Source organism: Sceloporus occidentalis, unplaced genomic scaffold (genome assembly GCF_023333645.1).
Source record: "Sceloporus occidentalis isolate IW3139 unplaced genomic scaffold, rSceOcc1.0.p SCAF_1, whole genome shotgun sequence".
Taxonomy (NCBI): domain Eukaryota; kingdom Metazoa; phylum Chordata; class Lepidosauria; order Squamata; family Phrynosomatidae; genus Sceloporus; species Sceloporus occidentalis.
In genome coordinates, this window is record NW_028316981.1 from 154,385,258 (window position 1) to 154,412,438 (window position 27,181).

At 40.4% G+C, this 27,181-nt stretch overlaps 1 protein-coding gene across 1 annotated transcript in view; it reads right to left on the bottom strand.

Moving 5' to 3' along the window:
- ANKFN1 (ankyrin repeat and fibronectin type III domain containing 1) overlaps window positions 1–27,181 on the bottom strand; it is a 155,212-nt gene that overhangs the window by 72,458 nt on the left and 55,573 nt on the right. The window contains exons 6-7 of the mRNA XM_089508231.1: window positions 15,505–15,602; window positions 10,854–10,944 (exon numbers count right to left, since the gene is read on the bottom strand). Of these exons, the coding sequence (XP_089364357.1) occupies window positions 10,854–10,944; window positions 15,505–15,602 (189 nt within the window). The remainder of the gene's footprint in view (window positions 1–10,853; window positions 10,945–15,504; window positions 15,603–27,181) is intronic.

The window sequence follows — 27,181 nt, forward strand, 5'->3', positions numbered from 1 at the left end:
GAGTCATTTCCAACTTATAGTGACCCTAAGGTGTGTGACTTGTGAGTGTGTGACTTGCTCAAGGTCAACCATGTCCTGTCTGCTTGGGCCAAATAAAATGTCTCCCCTTATCCTCTTGGCAGAGGGACCAGAGAATGCCTGGTCCAAAACCTGGTTCTGGTGCAAACAGCCTGGCCGATATCTGCCTATTCAGCACCAGAACTGGGGTATACCCCTCTTAAAATATCTCCCTGTTTCCTCTAGATCTTCCCTGGAAGATCCAGAGTCCTCCATTCTGATGTCAGCTGTCTGATTGAAATTCATCCTGTTGTACCACCCAGAGCATCTGGTGCCACCATGAGTCACTTGCTCTGAGGTCAAAAAGAAGTGCTGCGCTGTGCTGCACTGGTGAACACACTGGGCTGCAGAGCGGGATGTGTTTCAAACAGCTACCCTCCATCAGAATGGAGGTTAAGATAAGGGGGTGAAGTTCCAGAGCAAAGATACTCTGAGGACAGTCAGTGTCTGGCCAGTGCAGACAGGACCCCAGTAGGTTTCCATGGCAGAGCCAAGATTTGAACCCTGGTCTGCAGAGCTATAGTCCAGCATTCCAACCACTATGCCATGCTGGTTTCATATATTGCAGTACTGAGTATTAAAGGGCAAGAAGGCCTTATTTCCTCCATTGCCTTACCACGGTGGCTACTGTGCATGTGAATCAGTGTGTGCATATATTAACTCTACCATCTCTGATTATCTCAGATTATCTGTAAACTTTCCTGTGTGATAGGGAATGTCCAACTGTAACTCCAGTGATAAATGTGGGAGAAACATATTTAGGCTACTGTTACCCATACAGTCTTATTCCCAACATGCCCCATGCCTCTTGCAGGTGGAACTTCAGGTTATCAGAAATGGAAGCTCCCTGAAAAGTTCTCTTCTTCTTTTCTATAATTTGTGGTCTAATTAACTGTAGGTTGCACACATTGTTTTTCTGCTTGGCCAGTAGCACCCAATTACGTGGACCAGGAACAAAACTTGGAAACATTAGGCCTAAATCCTATTACAGCATATACTTACCTATAAGTCGACCTCGTGGATAAATCGAGGGTAGGTTTTGGGGATATAATTATGGATTTTGATATGACCCATGTATAAGTCAAATAGCATGTAACAAAAGATCTCTAGGATGAAGCAAAGGAAAATGATGCAAAAGAACTTAACAAAATTCCAGCAGGCATAACTGTTTATGCTCCCACTAAAGGCTGGATGGATGAGAGAGCAGAGGGGGGCGGGTCAGTGCTTTCAGGACAGATTACACTTTTGCCTTTCACCAAGGGATGGTTCCCTTTTCATAAGAGTTAAAGTACAGTATTTACATTGGTCCATGGATAAGTCAGCGGCTCTTGGTCATTTTTTTAATTAAAATTTCTACACTTATACATGAGTATATACAGTATCTCTCCCAACTGGAGTAGACTCATTGAATCAATAGGATTTACCTGTTTGTTATCACGCCATCCAACAATGGATTCAAAAGGCTGCTCTATCTGGGATTCACCAATGAATTCCCACCTTTGTTATCATGCTAATATGATAATCTAGTATTGATTTTAAATTTACTCTGTTAATCACATTCATTTATAGGTAGAAAATGCACTATTTAATCACTGCATTAATAATTAAAGATGCATTAGTAGTGTGCTGCTTTTAAACAGGGAAATCAATCAATACTTCTTCAAACCATCTTTCCCAAAGTAACAAATTAAAAGGGCACTATTAATTGCTACTTATCCTGTTTATGTTGCTGTCATTTTACAATGAAAATAAAATATTTTAAAATATCATTGTTTAAAAGGTTAACTAACAAGAGACAGCAAATTAGTTTTAAAGAATTATTTCCAAATTCCAGCAGAAGGAGCACAGGCAGTGTGATGGAATCAAGGCATGTAAACTGTGTCTTTTGGCCCACAGAGTACGATATGGGTGGCCATTATTGGTGGCTGTCCCACCTTTCTCAGAAGCTGAGAAAGTCCATTGGCTGTCTATTAGTTCTTACTTTTTCCTGCTTTATTCCTGGATCCAAACCAACTCCATCCCCCCCCCCCCCCATCCCACTGATTGTTGTGAGGGGTGTACAAGTATATTCTAGCTGCTTAAGGGCACACGGAGAAGAAAGAACAATCCGAACCCTCACAGTAGCTCTTCTCCTTCTTACTCAGATTCACAAGGCCTGTCAGTATCTCAGGCACACCCTTGCAGCTGAATAATAGGGAGAGAGCTGGAGCTGGGAAGACCTACACCCCATCCCCTCTACAAAAATGGGGCATTGAACAAAGTGGCATTGGTTATCTCTTTCTGCAGAGCCTTTGAAAAGTACTTGCATTGGTGTAATAAGAAGTTCTGCTAGTATATGTAATCAACAAGATTTTAGCCATAATGTATAGCTCTGACCTAATTCATCAAACAGGAAAAACAAAGACCAAGAGACATTTGATCCTAACACTGAATTCTCTCTCTCTTTCTCTCTCTTTCTCCCCCTCCCTCCCTCCCTCCCTCTTCCCCCCCTCTCTCTGCCCCCTCTTGCAAATTTCTGATGTATCTGTTGCTGGATACCAGGATCCCAGGACTGGTAGTTTGATGAGGTATTTAGAAATATGTGTTACAAAGCTCTAGTCCACTACCTTGAACTATACTTCTAAAGAAATTTTAGAAAAAAATGTGAACCACTGGGATCCTTTTTGGGAGAGCTCCTCTGGTGCCTCTTACCAAACTACAAAAATCCCTCCCCCAGGATTTCAAAAGATGTAGCTCTGGCAGGTAATCTGGAGTCATAGCACTGTAATTTCATAGTGTGAAAGGCCCCATGTCCCTTTCTCCAAAATCTAACACTTTGGCGAATACATTTGATGCCATATTGGCAAGTGAGGCTCTTGTGGCATTTCTGAGAGATTTTTTTGCTAGCACCTTCTTTGTGGCTGTTATCTAATACTTTAATTTTTACAATAGCCCAGACAAACCCATTCCCTAACACACCTCTCATCCAAGTCTTCAGTCAGTAAGAAACTGTTGGTCAGAGATTTAGGGCACTTCTCTTGACCCCTCATGACACTTTTTTAAAAGAATAAAGTTACTAACCCACCGCAGCTCTGTAAATAAAAGCATGCTGCCAACATGTTTGCCTATTGATAGATTCATCTGAAAGCCAGGCAGATTGGCTTTGCTTAGCTGGCACAGGGTTATGTGAATGTATTCACAGCTTCCAATTGGTTGGCTGTTTGCAAACGGAGCATGCAGTGTTAGTTTACATTGCAAGCTCACGAGCCAATGTTCCACTGGAAGGCTTTGACATTCCAGGGAAATAAAGAGCCCCTTTCCCCACACCTTTCCCATTTACTACCAAGCGATTCAGGGGATGATACCACAGCTATTCAGTCTTTTCATATATCATCCATTCAGAGTTATGTAAAACATGGAGTTGGTCCAGATCAGAATCTGGATGAAAAATCTTATGTTTTAAGCACTGGAAGGCTATCACAAAATCAAGAAGGTTTCAAAGAAAAGGAAATTGCTTTGAATGGTAGATGGTTTCAAGTATGGTATTAAAACTGAAAAGGTTCATGAAGGGATGGGATTCTAAGTGTAGGCAATGAGAAATAAAGCCATTTTTGGGGATTACCAAATTCTGGAAATGGTCATCCCTTCATTCATTAAGGCTGGAATCCAATAAATGTTTGCCTGGGAGTACATCCCACTGAACATAATGGGCTTGTTTATGAGTAAACAAGCATAAGATTGTATTGTAAAATAACTTTGTGGTAATTTAAAGAAAAAAGTTCTGACAAATGCAATGCTGTTTTCAGTGCACCAACATATTAGCTGTGATATGGCTTAGTGTTATCTTTAGTGCTCAGAGGAAGCTAGACATGGTTTCTGCATGATGAATTTTCCACACAAGTCAGCAACATGTAGTGCTCAGCACCAGGTAAATCTTCTGCATCATGCGCTTGGCAGCAGCTGGGTGCTTGTGAGCAAATGTTCCCTGGCAGGTAGCACACCATGAGATCAGCATTACAATTTATGTTGGTAGCTTGGGAAAGCTGCAAAGCCATTTCTAGCTTACTTCAATGATAAAAGTGACATTGAAAGTAACTATTAGCCCATGGAATAGGGATATTCTAGAAGACAAGATAAGGACTCCATATTTTAATTTTTCTCTTCAGAGGATACAAAATTGTACAAAAATCCCATGCATCTGAAGAGAAAATAGTGTCAGAAGTCAAAGATATTCTATACTTTGGCTCAGCCATTTATGAATATGGAGAATGTAGTCAAGAAAGCAGAAGATGACTTTGGAACTGGCCCTTGGTTGACCACAAGGTGGCCACATGCACTGATCCAAAGCCAGTGTGATGGCACAGCACTGCCTGCACAGGCTAGATGGGCTGACACAGGGACGTAGCCAGGATTTTGGGCGGGGGGGGGGGGTCCAGACTAAGTGCCAGCATTATAATGGGGCTTGGGCACAGCGACACATGCCATTCATTGTATCTAATGGAAGGGGGGCCCAGACCCTATGGAACACCCCCCCCCCCCCCGGTTACGTCCCTGGCTGATACCACATCAACATGGCTCACCTGTCCCCTGTCCCCGGAGCTGCTGCCACTGCATCCCTTACCTGCAGGAGCTCAGTGGACAGGCCTCCTGGCATGTCACTGCTTCTCTGGAGAGTGGACTCACTTGGGTGACCAGTGAGAGGAGAGGGTAAATGGAACTTCTGATCACAAGGTGAGGACCTCTGGAGGCCTCCATCATATGATTGGAGTGTTCCTCTTCCCTATTTCCTCAGTGGTCACAAGGACTAGTCCACCCTCCAACGAAGCAAAGATGCATGGCAGTAGGTCTGCCCATGGAGCTTCTGCAGGTAAGGGACACAGTGATGATTGCTCCAGGGACAAGCCATCCCCTTTCCACATGCTGCTCAGCACAGAGAAGGGGAATGGTGTGGTGCCTGGCATGCAAACAGCTGGTTGACCCAAATTGGGCCTGATGCAGCTGTTCACATGCCATAAAACTAACCCCAGGGTTTCAGGGACCCCTTATGTGTCCCACAACTTTGCTAATTCCAGAGCAAAGTCACACTAACCAGGGAAACCTGCAGTATTTCACCAGAAGTCATTGTGCATAATGGAAAGAGAGAGAATCGGCATTGGGGTGAGCACCAAATAGAAGCCGAACAGAGTAAGGGTCACTTATAAACATGGCTGAAATTATGTTATGAAAGTTTAATAGAAAATATTTTCAGAAGCTCTTTTTAATACTCTTACATAATCCAATGTGTTTTAAAGTTTAAAATTTTATTTAAAATTATAAAATTATAAGCAAATTTACCTAAGCATACTTACCAGGGAGTGCAAGAAAGTAAACTTTACATTTGCTCCCAGTAGCACTGCTTTTTATAATTAAAGAGGCACAAGATTGTACTATATGAAGGGAAGATAGAAGATAACTTCTACCATATTTCCCCAAAATACACAAAATACAGACATAATCTATCAGTTTTGTTTTGGAATATATTTTCTTGCATTTTAGGCTGAGGGGAAGAATTGTCTACTGCTCTTTTAGCTCCCATTCCAAAATCTGTCTTGGATTACAGAGACCAAATTCAGCCTTGAACTTTCCAATTTTTGCAATGTTTCAATGCCTCTGGAAAACCTCATATGCAAAAATGTATCCTCTATCAACTGAAATATTGCTATTGGACAGAAGGAATTTGAATGCCTATGATGACATTTACTACATCAAGGAAACTTCCATGAACCATGGAGATTCCTACAGATTCTGGTGCAGTCCTTCCAGAAATGGAGGTTTAAAATTCTTCAACTGTATTAATGTTACTGTTTTAATTTGGGGGATTAAGAATGTGCACTCTGTACCTGGTAAAACTAGTGCAAGTTCTGAAGCCTCTATACCTTTTTAGAGGTTTTAAAGCATCAATGCCTTTTCTTTATGAAGACTGGAAAGGCAGAAAGTAAAGATGATAATATGTATAGGAAGAGGAGGCAATTAAGGCATAGAAAAGAATTCAAATGAATAAGTATAGTCCTGAAGATTCTTATTCCAATACATTATAAATGATTTATTTATTTTATTTATATGCCACCTTTATCCTAAATTTGACCTAAGACAGCTCACAAAAGGTGCTTTAAAAACCAGCACAATTTTTAAAACACAATTAAAAACATCAGATTTATACAAAAAGGTAAAAATATAAAATAATTAAATACATACTAAGTAAAAAATATATTGGGCAATGAAGTATCAAAGGGTATGGGTACTGTTGCAATGTGCAGATAGGAAAGTGGTAGTGGATTTATAACAATTTTAATAAATGGCTAGCCAATGTCTCTCCAACAGTGTTGCCGCCAATCACCCTCGAAGGAAATTCCCTGATTGGCTTCCCGGAATGCCCCCAAATTTCCCAGAATTGGGGCAGGACTTCTGGGTCGGGGGGCGCTAGACACTATGGGAAGGCTAAAGAGGTGGGACTTCAATAATGGGAGGTATGTCGGGAGGTTTTTTGGGGTGGGAAGGTATTTTTGGCTGGGTTGAATTTCCCAGAATCTTCCCAGAAATTAAGCAATCCCGGAAATGACATGGAAAAACTTTAAAATTCCTGGGGAAAATCCTGGGAATTGGCAACACTGCTCTCCAAACAAGAATAATTTGTGACCTAAAGAGAGGCATCTGGTGTTCTAGAGGGAACTCTTACTTGCTGGAAGCTGCCAGATATATGGTTTTGTATGAATCTGAACTACATCTACTCAAGCTAAATTCTCTGCGCCCTTTAGCATAATGCAGGGATACTACAAATCAAACATGAAGTGTCCTTTATAGAAAACCTGCTATGTAAAACCCATCTTCCATAAACCTATCAGCCTGTCAGATTATAGTTCAGTGCCTAATACATTATAGTCCAAAATCTCAAGAAAACTATTCTGAAACAGGATTTTTTCTGATTAGCCCAAATATGCATGTTTACTGTAATTGATAGATAATTAATAGCAATCATGTATATGTCTAATGCAAAGTAAAACTGCCTAACTGAAAACTCATGTGGTATTTGTACACATATCTACAGGGGAGTAAACCCTATTAGACACAGAGGGCCTTACCTCTACATGCTCAGAACTGTGTTGTATGCTTGATTCAAGCATGCTTTTAAAGCATAATATAACAAGATTACTTTAGAATCCTCAGGTAGAGATCAGACTATTTCATATATCTGAAACACTTGTTATTGTAGTTGTTGTTGTTAACTGACCTCGGGTCAACGTTGACTCATGGTGATTCTATGGATGAGACATCTCCAAGACCCCTGTCTTCAACCTCTTTGCTAAAGTCCTGCAGGCTCATACCCATGTCCTCCCTGATCAAATCTAACCATCTACCAAGTGGTCTTCCTCCCTTTTGATTGCCTTCCACCTTTTCTAGCATCACTGCCTTTTCTAATCATTCATTTCCCCTCAAGATGTGGCCAAAATATGAAAGTCTTAATTTAGTCATCTTAGCTTCCAAGGATAGTTTGGGCTTGATCTGCCTAGAACCCATTTGTTTGTCTTTTTGGCTGTCCATGATATCTTCAGCACTATTCTCCAGCACCACATCTCAAATGAATTGATTTTCTTTCTATCAGATTTTTTCACTGTCCAGCTCCCACATCTGTACATGGTGATGTGGAAGACAATGGACTGGACCATGCTCAAACACATATAAACATTGATTAACTGAATAGAACACAATATAATCTGGTTCAGACATCAAACTGAGTTGGAGTCTCTGGACAAAGCTGAGTTACTGCTTTTGATGCATGCAGATTCATCATTCTCACTGTTTAGTGAGAAAGGCTAAACAAACCATTCACCTTCTAGCCATAATATCTAGCCAGTCTGGCCTGTCTCTCTCTCAGGAAGCCATGAACAAATTTTGTCCCAGGCTTATCTCCCTGGCTTGTCAGAGGAGGGACCAGTCAAGAGTGCTGGGTCCTTCTGGGTGCAGACATCATGATAAACAAACATGGAAGCTCTCTGATTTGTTTAGCCAGTGCCACTTGCAGTGACAGTGATAATAGAGAGTACACTAGAACTAGCCAGCCATCAGATAACGAGGGAGAGAGAAAGAAAAGAGAATGAAATAGTAATGGGAAGAAACACTGACTAGCTTCCTAATTCTGAGTTTGGACTGGCTGCCTATTTTCATCCATTTGTCTCCTTTTCAAGGGTGTTGAATAATTTAAATTTAACTTTCAACACCAAGCCAAAACATACACTTTTAGAGTAGGTAGATTCAAGAAATGTACTGATGTACTGCTGTGAGCCGAATGCATCAATTCTTTGCCAAATTGAAGTCCCAAGGACATGGATTTGGAAATGCTGTTTCATAACTAAACATACAGACACCAGTGTCATTTTCTACATTTGCTCCAGAATTAATTTTTTATAGAGGACTTGGGGTTCTGTTCATGGGCTGATTAATGACAGAACCAGGAAAGATCCTATCCAGAAAGGCAATAAGTGGGGAGGGGACCTTGAATAAGTAAGGCTAGGAAAGTTCAACCTCAGTATTTTTATCTCATCAGATAGTAATCAGCATCTGAGAGAGACTTATGCATTAACTGCTTGATTCTCTCCATCACACCTATTAAATGGAGCAGAGCTTCCCTTGTTAAATGTCAAATTCTCTGCTAGATATGCTGAGGATACACACACTGTTTCATCCACATTGTCAGACAGAAAAGTTTTAACAGGAATGAAGCAGAAAGCTTCTCAAAGATTATCTCCCGGTGAGATCTGAAACAAAATTGTGTCCCTATGGCGGGTTACACACCGCCATTTAGTACGTATTCTATACGTACTAGGGTTAGGAAGGGGCGGTGCTTCCGCACCCCCCTAACCCTAGTACGTATAGAATACGTACAAGATGGCGGCGCCCTGTTCATACGGGTGCCGTCATCTTTACGTATCGGACACTGTGCATCCGGACGTCGCACGGCATCTATGACGTCGCGAGTCCGCCCCAGGCGCCTCGTGACGTCATAGAGGCGCCACAAAAAGAAGCTCCAAAATGGAGCTTCTTTTTTGCTCCGCGTGGGAGCCGCGCGGTGTGGCTGCTGCGGCTCCCTCACGGAGCAAATGGCGCCGGCGGGAGACCGCCGCAAAGCGGCGGTCTATAACCTGTCAAAGTTATGATGTATTGGACTTCTTAGCCACACTGGAAATTCATTTGAAATACACAACCGGCGTGAGTTTGAGAATACTGATGAGAAGACAGTGCTTCTCAACTATTAGGTATCAATGCAGTCTTGCTTACCTTACAGGTTTATTAAATTGTTCTAATATACCAATAAAAATGCAAATAATATAATTAAATGAACCCATTAGCCCATGATTGGTATAAAGGCAGTCAGCGTGGGCACTGTCAATTTTAAGCAGTGAATTGTATTACCTGAAAAATGACTAACAGTAGGATGCTATTATGCCACAATAAAAAAAGAATGATTGTCTGTGCAATTTTTAAAACAATATTTTATTCATACAAAAGAAGTCATTTTTCTAATATTTTCCAAAGGCGGCTGAGACACTTTAAATATTGTTTGATGAATGCTGCAGACAATCATACCATAGCTGAATGACTGAGAACTGGATGAATCTTTTGATTATGCATGCCCTTTGTTCTTCCCTTTGCATAAATTGATATTAAACCAAGAAGTCTCAAATTAAACATATATTGTTGTTTTATATGAATCAGAAACTATGGCTAGCATTTTCAGAACAAATCAGGATATTAAACAATAATCTGAAGTTGTTTTAAGATCCTAGGCTTGTTATGATAGTTCAGGCAACTGGCAAATTATGGTTAACTGAACACTTCCTGGTTTAATCAGAGCTTATGTGAAGAAAAGAGCGAAGGAGATGACAAAGGCCTTTCTAAAAATGACTTAGGCGCTGTACAGACGGGCCCTACGGGGCGCCATCGTTAAATGCGAGGGGCGGCACTTCCAGACGCGACTCGACCCTCACACATGACGAGGGCGTCAAAATGGCGACGCCCTGTACATACGGGCACCGCCATTTTGACATGACGGATGCCTAGCGTCTGCATGTCCCAGCACCTTTGTGACACTGCAAGCGCGCCATTGGCGCCTTGCGGTGTCACAAAGGCGCCACAAGAAGAACCCGCTTTCTGTGGGTTCTGTTTGCTCCGTGACGGAGCTGCATGGGTTGTCTGCTGTGGCTCCCTCGCGGAGCAAACCAGGGTGGCGGGAGACCGCCCTTTTTGGGCGGTCTGTATCCCGCCTTAGCTGTTTAAGCTGAGATATGACCATATTAACCAAATTTATCCATTTTGAAAGCTTTTGGTCACCCATTATTCTCACAGCCAATACAAATGAACACACAATTGCATTATTGCCTCTTACTTTCCTCTTTAATGTTCACTCTATATCTGTTTCTCCTACATCTTCCTATATTGTATGTCCTTAGGGTAAAGGGGTTCTGTACAAAATGTCATGTGCACCAGTTCCACTGTATACACATTTGAATAAAGAATCTTACACACAAAAGTTTGAAAAGTGGCACCTTTTGTAGAAAACCAAACAGCATAGTAATTGGAATGATAGTAGCACATGTTGAACCAAGAACCACATACTCTAAAGAGGCACTTTTAAACATTTCATTTCTTGCTATTGGCATTTTTAAAATTAGCTTTTTATATAACTTAGTTTAAAAGAGAGAATGAGAGAGGTTGAGAGAGAGAACATTGGGTCAAATAACATTACCAATCAATGCTGAAAGAAATGAAAGCTCTTAACCTACTAGAAGGAGAAGCACAGGGGGGTGTTGAAGTCTGAGGCTGCCCCCAGCCTTTCATGTTATAAGCGTAAACTCTGACATAATAGCGTTGGCCCTGGAATTAAAAAAAGAACAAGAAACAAGTCAGAAAACACCAAAGTTATGAAGATGCCTCAAATGAACATTCCAAAGTCACCTGGCAAAGAAATTAACTCAGTGATCCCAAGTACTACTTTTCTTCAAACTCCCTAATTCTGCTTTGAAATCAACATCATCTGTTGAACCAAGTGTGGATTGTTTGATTGTCCAATGGCCATTTGTAATGGTACCAAATGCAGTGTCCTAACATTGTTAAGATAATTATGCTGCTTGCAATAGCACCAAATGAAACAGGCATGATGGCAAATAAGGATGAGGACTGTAAACACAAAAAAGGGAGGGAGGATAGGGGGAGTTAGGTCTTTGGAAAGAAGGCTTATCTGAGAGACAAAATGGTTCCAAGCATTTGGTCCAACAATCACTGAAACAACACTTAAAATTTCACAGCAAGTGTCAAATTTTTGACCCATCCCTTCAACCTCCCCACTAGAAACAAATGCAGGAGAGTGCTGTTCTACTTTTCATCATCTCTAGACTAAAGACCAGTCTAGACTCCACAGTGGGTTTGATTTTGCATTTAATGTGCATGGTTTTTTAAAAAAACAACACTTAAATTAATTAATATACCATCTTTTTTCCAAATGAGACCCAAAGCATCTTACAATTTAAATTTAAAACAGAAGAGCTAAAACAGATAAAAAGGACAAGTGATAATTTGACCTTTCTTGTGTCTGCTCTGCCCTTGCAGTCTGCCCTTGCAGTTTGCAGCCCTAAGGAAAATGCCTCCACAGAGGCTAACAGCTGCTTTGGATGGAAATCCTCCACATGTTCCTAAAGTACATACCCACTTCAAAAATGGGATTTTTCTGAAGAAGCCAGGGAAACAAATGGCTATGTTCCCTCTCCATGCCTGCTAAAATCCCAATAATTATCACACTTCTCAGATAATATGCAGTGTGTGTGTGTGTGTGTGTGTGTGTGTCCTTCTTCTACATGCTAGTATAGGATACTTGTATGCTGGTGTGTGCATATCCCCCTTCACTTTAAATACCAAAAACAATTTTGGCTGATACTATACATGGCAGCTGGCAGAGCATAACACTCTGAGCTGCTTTATGACCTGGAAGAGTTTTTAATGTGCAAAAGGTTTTAATGTGCTTTTATCTGTTTTAGTTTAATGTTTTAAGTGGATTCTGTTTAATGCTTTTTTACATTTTTGTATTGCAGACTGTTTTAATGTATGATGTAAACTGCTTTGGGCCCCGTAGGGGAGAAAAGCAGGATATAAATTATAAAGAAATACAGAAATAAATGGAAGCATCAGCAGCATGGAAGCATCACTTTCAGCCATGTACACACATACATGTTAGAAATCCAGAAACGTGACTTCTCCTGACTGCAAAACAGCAACCAGACACTGCTCAGGTACTACCCTACCCTATCAAGCCACTAAATGATCCATGCTTCCATGATGCTTATGTTAACTTCTTTATGGGGGCAAAGCCTAAGGAGGAATTAGATACTACTATTCACAGCATATATGCATATATATGCTGATGTAATTCCAAGTTATCCCAACCGACCAATAAATTTTTGACCATCATGCCACAAGATCTGGATTAATGTCTATCCATCCCAGCACTAATGGCAGTAAGCTTCCCCTCTGAACCCATCCTGGATTGTTTCAGGCAAGAGTTGGGAATTTTAAGGGGGGGAAATGAGTAATTTGACTTATTTTTCAAGTCAATCTCATGTCTGGAATGGATCCCTGACTATTCCTAAAATGGATGTTTGATCCCTGAACACACTTTCTGCCAGCCTCTTTTTTCTCTGAGAGTGACCTATTTCATTGAGGGTATTAAAATATAATGCTAAAGTGAGTGTATTTGCAGACATCACAGGTTACTGCTGTTGCCTCTGATAGTCATGTCACTGGAGAACTATCTATGAGAAATGCTCAATTAGTGCAATATCTGGCTTCTCTTGAATTTTATGCTTTAGTATTTGTGTTTCTTTACAAGTAAAATTCTTTTTAAAAAATCCTTCAACTTTGAACCTATTATTATTATTATTATTATTATTATTATTATTATGCTAATTTATATCCCACCTTCCTCCTAATACAGGGACGCAACAAATCTAAAACAGTCCAAGTTAAAACACTTGAAAACAGGCAAAATATAAGTTTAAAAACCAATTAAACAATTCAAACAATTAAAAACATTGCATTATTAAAAATTAAAGTTCAAAATGCTTTAAAAACAAAAACAAAACAGCATCCCTATCATGTGAAAGCCTGGTGGCATAGAAACGTCTTTATCCTGCCACCGGAGGACACCAGCAGGGATGGAACCATCCTGGCCTCCCTAGGGAGGGAGTTCCAGAGCTTGGGAGCAGCCAATGAAAAGGCCCCTTTTCTTGTTCCCACCAAACGCACCTGAGAGAGTAGTGGGACAGAGAGAAGGGCCACCCTATACTACTTCTCTCCTGATGACCTCAGTATTCTGGGGGGCATGTATAGGGAGATATGGTCATTCAAATAGCCTGGACCCAAGCTATATAGGGCTTCATAGGTCAAAACCAGCACTTTGAATTGTGCCCGGAAATGGACTGGCAGCCAATGGAGCTGTTGCAACAAGGGAGTTGTATGCCAGCTCCTGTTAACAGCCTGGCAGCAGCTCTTTAAACCAGCTGAAACTTCTCAGCACTTTTCAAAGGCAGCCCCACATTACAGTAATCCAAACAGGACGTAACCAAGGAATGTATCACCATGGCCAGGTCTGACTTCTCCAGGAATGGGCGCAGTTGGCACATGAGTTTTAGCTGTGCAAAGGCACTCCTGGTCACCACCAATAGCTGAGCTTCCAGGGTCAGTGCTGAATCCAGAAGTACCCCCAAACTATGAACCTGAGTTTTTAGGGGAAGTGTAACCCCACCTAACACATGCTGAATCCCTATTCCCAGATTTGTCTTTTGACTGACCAGGAGCACCTCTGTCTTGTCTGGATTAAGCTTCAATTTGTTTGCCCTCATCAAGTCCATTACAGCAGACATACACTGGTTTAGGACAGAAACAGCTTCCTTGGAATTAGGTGGAAAGGAGTGATAGAGCATACCAAAGCTGTTTCTGTCCCATAACCAGGCCTAAAACCAGACTGACATGGATCTAGATAATTCATCTCATCCAAGAACGTTAGAAATAATAAAAAATTAAAATTTAATTTAATTTAGATGGACTTCTAAAACACTCCTAACATCTTAGCCTCTTAATTGTAAAATAAATAATGTTCACACCCTGATTCTACAACTTTAGCAATACTTTTGTACAAACCTGTTCACACATGCATTCATAACTGAGAGAATTTTCAAGGATGTATGTTAAAAGATGATAAAATAGGTTTTGGATAAGAAACAGTGCTGAAGTAGGAGAACATGAAGAAAGGGAGAATCTTGTTCCTTTCACTTTTACTTACAGATAGCAATGCCTATTCTTCTTCTTATTATTATTATTAATTTTAAAAATGCTTTTTGTCACTGTTGTAAAAAATCACATTAAACAGCTTCTGAAGGTTGGACAGAAGATGAAAGCAAAGATATAAGAAGGTGACTTCCATTAAAAAAAGCCTCATGCCAGAAAGGTTGTCCATGTGGAGATCATTGTCCATCATCCACATACCTTTAATCTTTATTAAAACATATCTCAACACTTTTACACTACTGTGGTAAGTGACATTTCCCCTCCCAATAAAGTAGGAGCTGTAGAATTGTTGTTTTAGCTGTTAGAGCAGTAAGATTATCGCATGCAAAAATAAAGCAATTTACCCCTGCCGGGATACAGTCACTTATGGGATGCAATCGGAATTATCATATGAAAAATACTGCTGATACTGCCAGGCAAATGCATCCCGGCTGCATCCTGATTCCCAGCCACACTCAGCCAGCTGATGTGCAAACATGGGAGCTTCATGCGATAATTCCCGACTGCACCCCAAAAGCAACTGTATCCTGGCAGGGGTAAGTTGCTTTATTTTTGCATGCAATAGTGTCCTAAATGTCAGGATTGGGGCTGCATCCACACAGCAAAATTAATGCAGTTTGACACTACTATGACTGCCATGGTGCAATGCTATGGAATTCTAGGATTTGTAGTTTTGTGAAATACTTAGCCTTCTCTGAGAACTCTGGTGCAACAACAAACTTCAAATCACAGGATTCCATAACACTGAACTATTACAGTTAAAGTGGTGTCAAACTACATTAATTCTGTGCTGTGGCAGTGGCCCAGATCTCTCCCAAAGCTTTTTATCTGTGCTGGGATCAGACCATGAGCCACAGAGTAGCAGCTTCTAGTCTGATCTCTCTCACTAATACAGCAACTTATAAAACAACTTGTGCTGCATGCCATTTCTTTGTGTTTTTTAGATTCTGGATACCAGCCATAATGGACTTAATGACTGACAGCTCTTGCTGGAAGAAGGGCACTCTGCTGCTCTCCTTGAGAAGCTTAAATTCAAAAGCAGGAGTTCTGCAAGTGTTTGGGGAACAGGCAATCAAAATTAATGACTTTGCCATTTACCATTGTGAGGCCAGTGATGATGCACCTCAAAGACTGAAGATTATCCATGATGATTTCCCCAGCCGGAGGGGAAAAGTCTTCTGAACAGCTCCATTCCACTAGAAAACAAAACAAACAGTAGGAAGGTAATTCAGGTATCAATGTCCAATGACAAGAGATATTTGCGTTTTGCTGCGACATCATTTATCTCACTTCTGCATAACAATAAAATAAGTTTTTAAGCGTTGGCATGCAAGTTAGGTCAAGTCAACATTTGCTCTTATTTAACCAATTTACTCTAGCAAACAGAAATGGATAAAAGAAAGGGAATGTGGCGAGCTAAGGGAGCAGTTCCCAGCTACAAAGCAGCAAGGGGCATTCATACTTGGAAGATGACTTGAATAGGATTCACAATTCAAGCAACCCAATAAAAGCTGTTTACTTGTCTAGTAAGCTTTAGTGTAAGTTGATTTTACACCATATTTCCTTCACTTCCACACAACCAAATGTACAGTGAATTAAGACAGAAGTAAAAATTATACTGAAAACTTGTCCAGCTTGATATCCAAGGGTTTGGAGTGGGGAATATTTAATCAAAAAACACCAGTTTATCTTTCCTTTCTTTGCCTTTCTATCTTTCTTCCCAAACTCCACATTTCTGCAGGTGCTTCTGCCTTTTGATAGAATCTGGGGGGTGAAATGATAATGTTTCTTACTTTTCCTGGTTGCCATTTTTTTCCTTTCTTCCTATTCCCTTCTTACTCCATACAAACAAACAAATGCCAGATCAGTGAGTGAGGGATCTGTGATTTGTAGTCCAAAAAGTGTAACTTTTCTGATCTCTGTTCTGTACTGATTTCCATTTGTTATTTAGCTATTGACGTCACTCTGTTCTAAGCCTGAAAATGTGACATTTTTAGATGATAACTCCTAGAATTCCCCAGAAAGCATTACACTAGACATGCTGTCAGAAGGATCTGGGAAGCTGTAATTCAAAAAGTATTATTTCAAAGTTCTGCTTTCATTTGGCTTCATTGGGAGACCAGGATACGGATACCACATGAGTACAAGGCACCTTCTCAACCTTTGAATGGGGAAGCCATCTTCACTTGGCATGCTCCTGAATCCTTCAGTGACTCCTTAAATCCAGTCATTTCAAAATAAGGTTGGATGCATTGATGAGGTCAACAGGTGAATAAGGAAGTACTTCATGTGCCACCACTAAGAAGCCCTTCCTTAACTTGTCACTCACCTATCTATTAGCTGTTGCCTGTCAGAGAACAATGAACTTGATGGACTAACAGCCTAAGGGGGTTTCCAGACAGAGCATTCTTAGCATTCACAATTTAAATACATGATACAGATATTCCATCTTTTTGCCTTTCTTTGCAATGAAAAAAAGGATAGAAAAAACAATGAGAAAACATGGGAGTGCTGTAAATTAAAGCTTTATCAAGCTCTCCTGTAAACCTCTATGAACAAGGCAGCACAACTACATAGCCAAAGTTTCATTTGGAAGCACTCTGAGTAAGAAGTATAGCTTCCAGTGGCTGGGGTAATTGTTATCTTCAACTGAGAACTTGGTTTGGCTCACTTATTTTAGCCATGCCCTGCAGTGAAGGAGATATCCATTTACATGAGGATTCTACTTTCAGGCTGGCCAGGAGTGACACATATATTCTACATTATATTTTCCATGGGTCTTTAGAGATTGATCCAACTTCTGAGAGCACACCCTGCCTTTGAAACATAATGTGAGAAGCAGCACTTCCAAGTCAAAGAAACTTTAACTTCTGTCCATTAAACCAGCATTCCCTGAGGATTTAACAACAGAAGCACCACAGGCTTTATTGAGAGTCATAGTACTATCTCCAGCCACCGCTATGAAAATTTAGAGGCTGTTAACGCAACATCTTGTAGGGGTTCTCTCATCTGTGTGTAGCCGCCTTTCATTATGGCATGCCTGTAAGTGTCATTATACTTGATGGCCTGTCACATTTTCCATTGAAAACCACAATTTTCTGGGCTTTATAACTCCTGTGCATTAAATCACTTAGAACTAAAGCTAGGTATACAAGCTGCTAAAACAGACAAGTTCCATTATAATGCCAACATAAATCGGAGAAGACCATCCTTGGTTGTTTAATGTCAAACAAAAGGAATGTGTAATCTTGTCAGAAGCACACACACAAAAAAAGATGGGCAACAATTTGAGGGCATTCTTTTTCCTCATGCACGAATGAAACCAGAATGAAACTCTAATGGTGGGGTTTACTGTTGAAAGGGAAAGGGAGCTGCAAAACTGGTCCACAAAGTTGGACCATCAGACGTATGTACAAGCTTAATCCTAGTGCTTTTTAATTACCTGTCTGTGTTCAAGATGTTGGAAGAGGAGGGGCTCTATAAGCCCTCAAATAGTCACAGAACCATAGAGTTGGAATAGACCACAAGGGCCATCCCATCCAACCCCCTTCCATGCAGGAAGACACAATCAATGGACTTCCAATAGATAGCCATCCAGCCTCTGTTTAAAACCTCCAAAGAAAGAGACTCACCACTCTCGGAGGGAGTGTGTTCCACGGCTGAACATCTCTTACTGCCAAGAAGTTCTTCCTAATGTTTGGATGGAATCTCTTTTCCTGTAGCTTGACTCCACTGCTAGAAATATTAATCTCTGGAGCAGTAGAAAACAAGCTTGCTTCATCTTCAATATAACATTCCTTCACATATTTAAACAGGGCTATCACATCACCTCTTAACCTTCTCTTCCCCAGGATAAACATATGCTGCTCCCTAAACCACTCCTCATAGGGCATGATTTCCAGAGAAATCCTTAGTGTGAAGCTATCAGGACAAAGGTATTGATATAAGAACTCTGGGTGCCCTCAGATCTCCAGAACAATCATAACCCATAGTCCACCAATCAAGCTAGTGGCTCTCTTTAATGTCTATCATACTTGTAGCTGCTCACTGGCTCGAAACACTGAAATGTGAGAGTGAAACTGGCTAATGTAGTTCACAGTTCAAATTTTATTGCTTTTGACCAAAGGTCTTTGCACAGCACAACCATACAACAATACATATAACAATATAACAGTATAAAAATACATGTAAATTAAGTCTAAAATGCGGGTATCTCATATCTGGTACAGGATTTCTAGACAAACAAACAACAATTGTCATTATGCATTAAAAATTTTGTCAAATATAGTCATCGCCTTTACAGTTTATGGCTATCCCTGTTATATACTTGTTCCTGATTTTTTTAGCTGCTAAGGCAAACAAAGCTACTTTCCAAGTTACATATTTATTCAGGTAGTGCTTTTACATTTTTCTTGGTATATTTCATTCTAAAAAAGCTAGAGACTGGGCTGCATCTACACTGCAGAATAAATGCAGTTTGACACTGCTTTAGCTGCTGTGGCTCAGTGGTATGAAACTCTGAGAGCTGTGATTTTTGCGATATTAAGCCTTCTCTGTCAGAGAGCTTTGGTCACAACAAACTGTAAATCCCAGGATTCCATAGGATGGAGCCATGACAGTTAAAGTGGTGTCAAACTGCATTAATTCTGCAAAATGGCAACAGCCTTGGCCTTTTTCATGGAAAAGTCAGAGTCTACCTTCACTGTTGGCTTGGGGGTCAGTAGAGCAGGCTCACTTGTATTCCCATTCTAAGCAGGCTTCCTCCAGCCACTAGATCTTACACTACTGTATGTTACTGTCTCACAGTGAAGGGTAAGGCAACAGTGGAGTGTCAGGGGGGCATTTCCCAAATATACCCTGGATCCAAAGTTGTTGTCCTGCACCAGCCACTTGGGGAGTGAAACTGGAAGTGAAGGTTGGCTCTCACCCTCACCTGTCATGAAGGACATTGGGGGGAAACAGCTTAGGATGTGATATTTAAATTATCCTAATAATGGTTATTACCCAACTCTGACCTTCATTTTACAGCAGTTTGGCAACATAGAGTTTGTCACAACTCTATGGCACTTCTCTTTAGGTAGAAATTTGCTGCCTGGTGCAAAAGAGGTAAAGCCTGCTGCCAACTAAAAGAAAAGCTAGTTGCCTCGGTGTGAAATTCATTTTATTAATGTTAATAGCATTCCTTGCCAAGAGAGAGTAACTCAAAGAAGAAGAGGCACTTGGAATTTCAGAGAACCAGGACCTGGGGCTCACATGGAAGTCCCAGTTTTCAAAAACAGAAAGAAAACCCGATAGCATAGAATTATAGAATCATGGAATCATAGAGTTGGAAGAGACCACAAGGGCCATCTAGTCCACCACCCTGAGGAGAGCTTGGTTAGGTAAATGAAAACAACAACAACAACAACAACAACAACAACTTGCAACAGTAGCCATGGCTAACTCTGCACTACAGAAATAATCCAGTTTGACACCACTTGAACTGCCATGGCTCAATGCTATGGAATGCTGGGAATTGTAGTTTGTTGTGGTACCAGAGCTCTCCGAAAGAGAAGGCTCAATATTTCACAAAACTCAAATTCCAGCATTCCATAGCATTGAGCCATGGCAGTTCAGGTGATGTCAAACTGGATTATATCTACCATGTTGGCTGGTAGAGTCAGGATATTATAATCTAAAAAAAAATTAACTTTCCCATGATCTGGCTCTAAGTATCCCTCTCCAAAGTATCATTTCCTCTGTGTAGGATCTACCAGTCCAATGCGTCTGGGTGAATTAAGGATGGGGCCAAGCTGAGCTATCTCTCATCCATGCAAAAGGATAGCTTTGTCCAGTGCATGGGATGGTTTATCTGTCACAAGTTTCCATCTGACACTTCACTTTATGGCTGGGCAGGAGGGGGTCTGTGGTAGCTAGCTACATACTTTAAATTAGGATTTCTATATTCTGGCATAAGTTCTGGAGCTAGCGAGCAGCATGGGTTGCTAAAGTCGCCAAGGTAAGCAGTGACTTTTAAATAAACAGCCATGTCAATCGTTATATACAAGTCACAGCTCTGCCTGGTATACTTAATTTAGCAAACCTTATTTTGGTCAGGCATGTGTGTGTGCGTGTGCATGTGTGTCACAGATATATACGTGTATACATTCAAGCACTGCAAGCCTTCCCCTCACCTCCCCCCTTCCCCAGCCCACCCCAACCCCAACCTCACTTTTTTAACTATCTGCAAGCTGAGAATGAGCATTTCCAAACCAAATGTTATTCCCTCTTCCAGCCAAAACAGGTTGCAGCCTCCAGGTCTTATGCTGACTGACACACACACAGAGATACGTCTATTCCAACCCTTTATGGTGTGACTGTTTTCATTACTCCCTTCTGTCACAACAATCTCCTCATCCCACTGCTGAGGTCTTTACATTTATATTGGCTCCCTGTCATGCTCTGTCTCAGCTTGATGCTTCTATTTTTAAACCTCTCTTCATGTATGCCCTTGATGATGGGTTGGAGTGCAGTGCAGGAGTTCTGACGCAGGCCTATGTGCAAGCTCTCAGCCTTGCCAGATCAATTTGAGATCTAATCATTGGAAACTTTGGTGCAAACATCAAACAGTAGAATGAAAGAATTCTGAGTCCCAGAATTTGTTTTGAGTACTAGAGAAGGTCTTTCCATGCACACACAAAAATACAGTATATTCCTTGTGACATTACTTCATTTTAGCAAGATAATTCAAGGTAATGGTGAGTTATTTTGTTCCAGTATTGTTACAAATTTTTTTGTTGTTCTTAGATACCTTCAAGTTGATTCCAACTTATAGTGACCCTGTCAGAAGGTTTTCTTGACCAGATTTATACAGAGGTGGTTTGCCATTGCTTTCCTTTGAGATTTAGAGGGTGATTTGCCCACGGTTTCCCAGTGGGTTTCCACTGTTGTACAGGGATTTCAAGCATTCAGTGCAGTCATGCTGGCCACATGACCACCAGAGCAGTCGTCGGACAACACTGGCTTTTCAGCTTAGGAATGGAGATGAGCATCACCCCCTACAGTTGGTTATGACTAGCCATTCATATCAAGGGAAAAACTTTATCTTTACTTTTTTACAGGTTTTTCAACCTAGGTCTCCCAGAGTCCTAATCCAACACTCAAACCATGACATCCTGTTGGTTCTTATAAAAAATGAGGCTGAGAAATCTTCCCCAGATTGTTTTGGATATCACCCAGATATATATAGCTTGTAGACAATTACACTCATAAAGAAATTAATCTGCCATATTCAAGTCTACAAAGGATTAATAACAGATAGGTTTTCTAATATGTGGTATGTTTTCATTGTGTATATCTGCATACATTTCTCCTACTATGGACCCCTATCTGCCCATCAGAAATATTGGAAGAATTTCTAATGAGTCATGTCTTCTTATGATGTGGCTAAAATACGAAAAGCTTCAGTTTTGTCATCTTGGCTTTCAGGGAGAGGTCAGGGTTGATCTATTCTAGGATCCATTTGTTTGGTTTTTTGGCCATCCACAGTATCTTCAGCACCTTTCTCCAGCACCAAATCTGAAATGAGTTTATTTTCTTTCTGTTACTTTTGTTCACTGTCCAGGTCTTACATCCATACATGGTGACAGGGAACACCATGCTTTAGATCAGTGGTTCCCAACCTTCCTAATGTTGTGACTCTTTAATACAGTTCCTCATTTTGTGGTGACCCAAAACCACGAAATTATTTTCGTTGCTACTTCATAACTGTAATTAAATACCAGTAGGTGTTTTCCAATGGTCTTAGGCGACCCCCATGAAAGAGTCATTCGACCCCCAAAGGGGTCCCGACCCACAGGTTGGGAACCACTGCTTTAGATGCTTCTGACTTTAGTGCTCAGTTGTATATCTTTACACTTTAGGATATTGTCTAGTTCTTTCATGGCTGCCCTTCCCATTCCTAGTCTTCTTCTTATTTCTTGACTGCAGTCTCTGATCTGATCAACATTTGATCCATTTGGGAAATCTTTAACTATTTTGATTTCCTCATGATCAATTTTTGAATTTTTGTAGATCCTCCATGGTCATTATTTTTATTTTCTTTATGTTCAGCAATAGGCCTGCCTTTGTACTTTCTTTTTTTTATCTTCCTTCATAATTGTTCCAAGTCTATGAGGTTTCCCACTAGTAGTATGGTGTCATCTGCATATCTTAGATTGTTGATATTCCTTCCTCCTATCTTCACTGCTCTTTCTTCTGAGTCTAAACCTACTCTTCATATGATATTTTCTGTGTACAAGCTGAACAAATAGGGAAATCAAATGCAGCTTGCCTCATCCCTTTGCCAATTGGGAACCATTCCATTTCTTCATATTCTGTTCTAACAGTAGCCTCTTGTCATTATCATCATCATCATCATAGGATTTATTTATATACCTCCCAATCACTGGGAATCCGAGCGGTTTACAATCATCATCATCATCATCTTAAGTACAGACTTCTCAACAGGACTATCAATGTAGTGGTGCTCCCATGTCTTTAAGAGCTCTTATTAGAGAATGTTAAAAGAAAAACCAGAAAGGAGGAGCCCAAACTGGAAGTGTAAGTGGAAACCAAAGCAAAACTGAAAGAGAGGGAAAGCGAAAGGATTCATCCACTTCTAACATCACAGCCCATGTCATGAGCAAATGCCAACAAATGAACCAAACTGCATTGACCAGATGAACCACATTAGACACCTGTTGAGCAGCACCTACGTTTTTTTTAAGTCAGTTTCAAAAAGGAACAAAAGAATTAGAAAAGAAAGCCAAAAAAGAGGCAAAAAAGCCCACGAGGTGCAGAATGTCATTTAAATGACATAAAGAAAAGGTGTGACTACCATTCATGAAGCCACTTAGTAAAGCCACACCAATGATATGTCAAGATAGCCCTTATGTCTACATCCACACTGGAGAAATAATCCAGTTTGACACCACTTTAACTGCCATGACTAAATGCTATGGAATTCTGGGAACTGTAGTTTTGTGAGACATTTAGCTTTCTCTGTCAAAGAGAACTGGTGCCGCAACACACTAAAATTCTCAGAAATCCACAGCATTAAGCCATGGCAGTTAAAGTGGTGTCAAACTGAATTATTTCTCCAGTGCAGATGCAGCCTGTGTCTAATAGGGTTTACTCAGCTAATAGGGTTTAGTCCCCTGTAGGTACGTGTACAAATACCATGTGAGGCTTCTATCGGGCACTCTTACTTTGCATTAGACATGTACAGGATTGCTATTAATTTTCTGTCATTTACAGCAAACATGCATATTTTGGCTAATTGGAAATATTTCCTATTTCATAATAGTTTCCTGAGAATTTGTATTGCAATGTATTAGACTATTGTGTTAAACTGGATTATTTCTGCAGTGTGGATGCAGCCTTAGTTGCTAACAATAAATAAGAAGCAAACGTGGGATTTAATTTACATATCAGCATACAGATGCCCAAATGCAATGAAATATTGCCTAAACATTTTAAATAGGACAAGGCCAACAAGTTTTGTCTGTATCATTTGACATTTCTGCCACATTTGGAAGAAAGTGCCTTTTGGCTTATTGTTTATCCAGACTGCCAAATTCAAAAGATAAAGGTGGAGATTTGTATGACTGCTCTATATATTGCTACACAATGAAAGAACTCAAACAAACGCCATGAATTTGTGCCTAACTACCAGCTCCTTTTTACTTCTTTTTGAATTATTTCTATTGATTTTTAAATTGAAATTTAATGATCAATTTCCGAGTGCTACATAAAGGCTAAGATAATAACTATGTTTTCTCTATATCAAAATGCAGTAAATATCTGGAATCAATCTTTCAGACTTTGTCAAATGTAGAGATTCAAGTGCTGTGAGTGGTCTTTTATTATACCAGATAATGTTATCAGACATCACAGTTTGAAAACACCTGATTCATTTTAATTGTATGTCCAGACATTTACCTTGCAAATATTGCAGTATATTGAAACTCCTAAGGCAAATCAGGTCTTGATGAGTTGGCCTTTTAAGGGCATAAACAGGGGAGAAATACCATGCAAGCCCTACATAAAAGTCTTGCTTTTCTTGCAAGTTGCATAATGTGTCAGAGGAAAGGGAAAATGAGCCCTCTTCCTTCATAAAAATGTAACCTCTTTACTATATTGCACTTAAGCTCAAGTGTGAACTCACTTAACAACTATATTGTTCCTTTAAAGGATGCCTGTGGTCTTCTAGTACATTATCTTAGTAATTCTCCCAAAGTGTTGAAAGTTAGACCTATATGATTGTCTCCATATACTGCATATTATTTGCAAATATGTCATAATACTCCAGTGTAAATTCCCTGGTGAAAGTTAAGCTCTCAGCTATAATATTCTCCCTTATTATATTATCCCAATGTAATATTTTCCGTTATATAATATTCTCCCTCAGTCTATGTGGATGACTTCCACAGCAGCTTTTAAGAAAATAAGTTAACGTTTTCCTCTGCAAGGGAGGAGGGCATAATGCCAGCTCTCCCTATGCTGTTTGCTGTGCTGGGTTTGATAAACTATGGTGTGGTACAGAATGCCAACAAGCGGTGTACCAGCATCAGTATTAGGGTTAGGGAGAACACACCATGTACACGCTCCCTAACCCTAATATGTTCTGGCGGCATGATAATGACGGTGCCCTGTGTACATGGGTGTCGCTATTATGACATCACGCATGTGCCACATCCAAATGGTGCGGCGCAGGCATGACGTCTTTGGGCTGACCCAGGCCGCTTACGGCAGCCTGGCTGCGGCACCAGAAGGAGCTCTGAAATGGATCTCCTTCTGGGAGTGTGCCTCGTTCCCGCAGCCACCAAACGGCTGCCAGAACAATGCCAGGGAGAAAGGGGCCGAAGGGCCCCTTTTCCCCATGGCTCTGGATCTCAGAGTGTCCAGGGGCACGAAGCCCCAAGGACACCCCTTTTCCAGGCCACGGGAAAGCAGCATTTTGCTGCTTCTCTGTGGCCTGAAAAAGCGCTGGATTGGGGCCCTGGCCCCAATCCTCCACAGAAAGGGGTGGCTGTGGACCGCCCCATTTCCGCGGTCTGTACTGGGCCTGTATTACACATTGACTTGAGTCATGAATTGTCATCCCCTTGCAAACCCAGCAGCTTATCCCAGAGGGTGGGCCAAACCTTCTGAGCCTATTGGGGGCAGGGATATATGGTGATACAGGGAAAGGGTGAACTGATGATAATCAGTTCTTCATTTCTACCAGTCAGAGGTTAGCCATAAGAGGAATTCTGCTTATGGGAACAGAAGATCCAAACCTTATGGTTTAGTACTGCATTGCTGGAATGTTGACTTCATTATTACAAGCCAATCTCTAGCTCCTTCCTGCCTCCTCCTCCTATTGTCTTGCCATCATCATCATCATCATCATCATCATCATGATTATTATTATTTCAAAGGGGATAATGATTATTATAAATAATAAACCTTTACTCTCTCTACTTGTAAACTCAAATGGTGAACAGCAATCAAGTTTATAATGACACTACTAAGAGACAGAAGCAAGGTTTCTGCATACTCTGCCAAACCCCAGTATTTGTAGGACTCCCCAATAAGATCCATTTCAACCCCTCCATGTCGAGTAGCCACAGAAGATTTACTGTCATTTAGAAAAAGCAGGGTCATAGTACCATGTCCTAATTAGAGAGAATGCCTGCTAGAATCGGACACTTAGATAAATAATCCACTTTAAAAGCAAGGATACCAGTGCATTTTGCTGTAGATCCCACTTGATACAACAGCAGCAACAATAAGTCATTTTTAGAATAACTAACAATTTGGAATATTACAACAATCTGCATTGCTACAGTTAAGTTTTATTGTTATTCAAAAATTATTATTTCATAGTTATTTCAGTGGGACCTTGTTATCTGCGGTATCTCTTTTGTTCTCTTTCAAGATTTATCTGACATTTTTATCCAAAGAAAAGCATCTATTCTGAATCTCACTTTCATTGAACTTTCAGTGACAATTCTAATTGCAGCAAAGCAGTTTTTAAAAATTACCTCCTTCAATTCACATTCTAATAAACTTATAAGACATTTAATGAATTTTCTTTGTATTATATCTACTGAGAAATTTGCAACATTGTGAATTCAGGTGAAGACCTCTTCCTACATTTAACAGTACCATCTATGATCTGGCAATACACAAACTGGTGCTGTCAATAGAGCCCCAGAGACTGACTCAGAAACCATTTTTGCTTATCATTCTCAAGTTCATATGGCTTCAAACAACTTCTCTCAAATGCATATACACAGGCTCTTCCGGTGCTCCTGACCCACCTGTCACCCAATCTGATGACATGAAAATTTTCACAGCATCTTCCGATAAGAAGCAATTCTGATATAAGCCTTCCATGAAATGGAATACTTTAACGTAAGGACCTTAGAATATTATAAAAGAGCAAACAAGTTAAAACAAAAAATCCAGAGACTTTTTTCAGTAAGGCACATTTAGTACTTAGAACTAGTTCCCCTTCAACTTTCCTCTGTAAATCCTTCCATTCTTATTAAAATACTCCTATAATATATTCAGGGATCAAAGAAATTCTCTCCTCAGTATGGGGCCTCTTCAGCAGCAAAATCTCCACTTTCCCTGACAAAAGACCTAGCTTTGAATTGAAGGATGGAAATCAAAAGCCACAGCAACTGGCCAGGACCTCTGAGTGAGAACTCAGGGAGGCAAAAGCAAACAAAAACAGTGATCTTTTAAATGTCGTTTAGTGTTATAT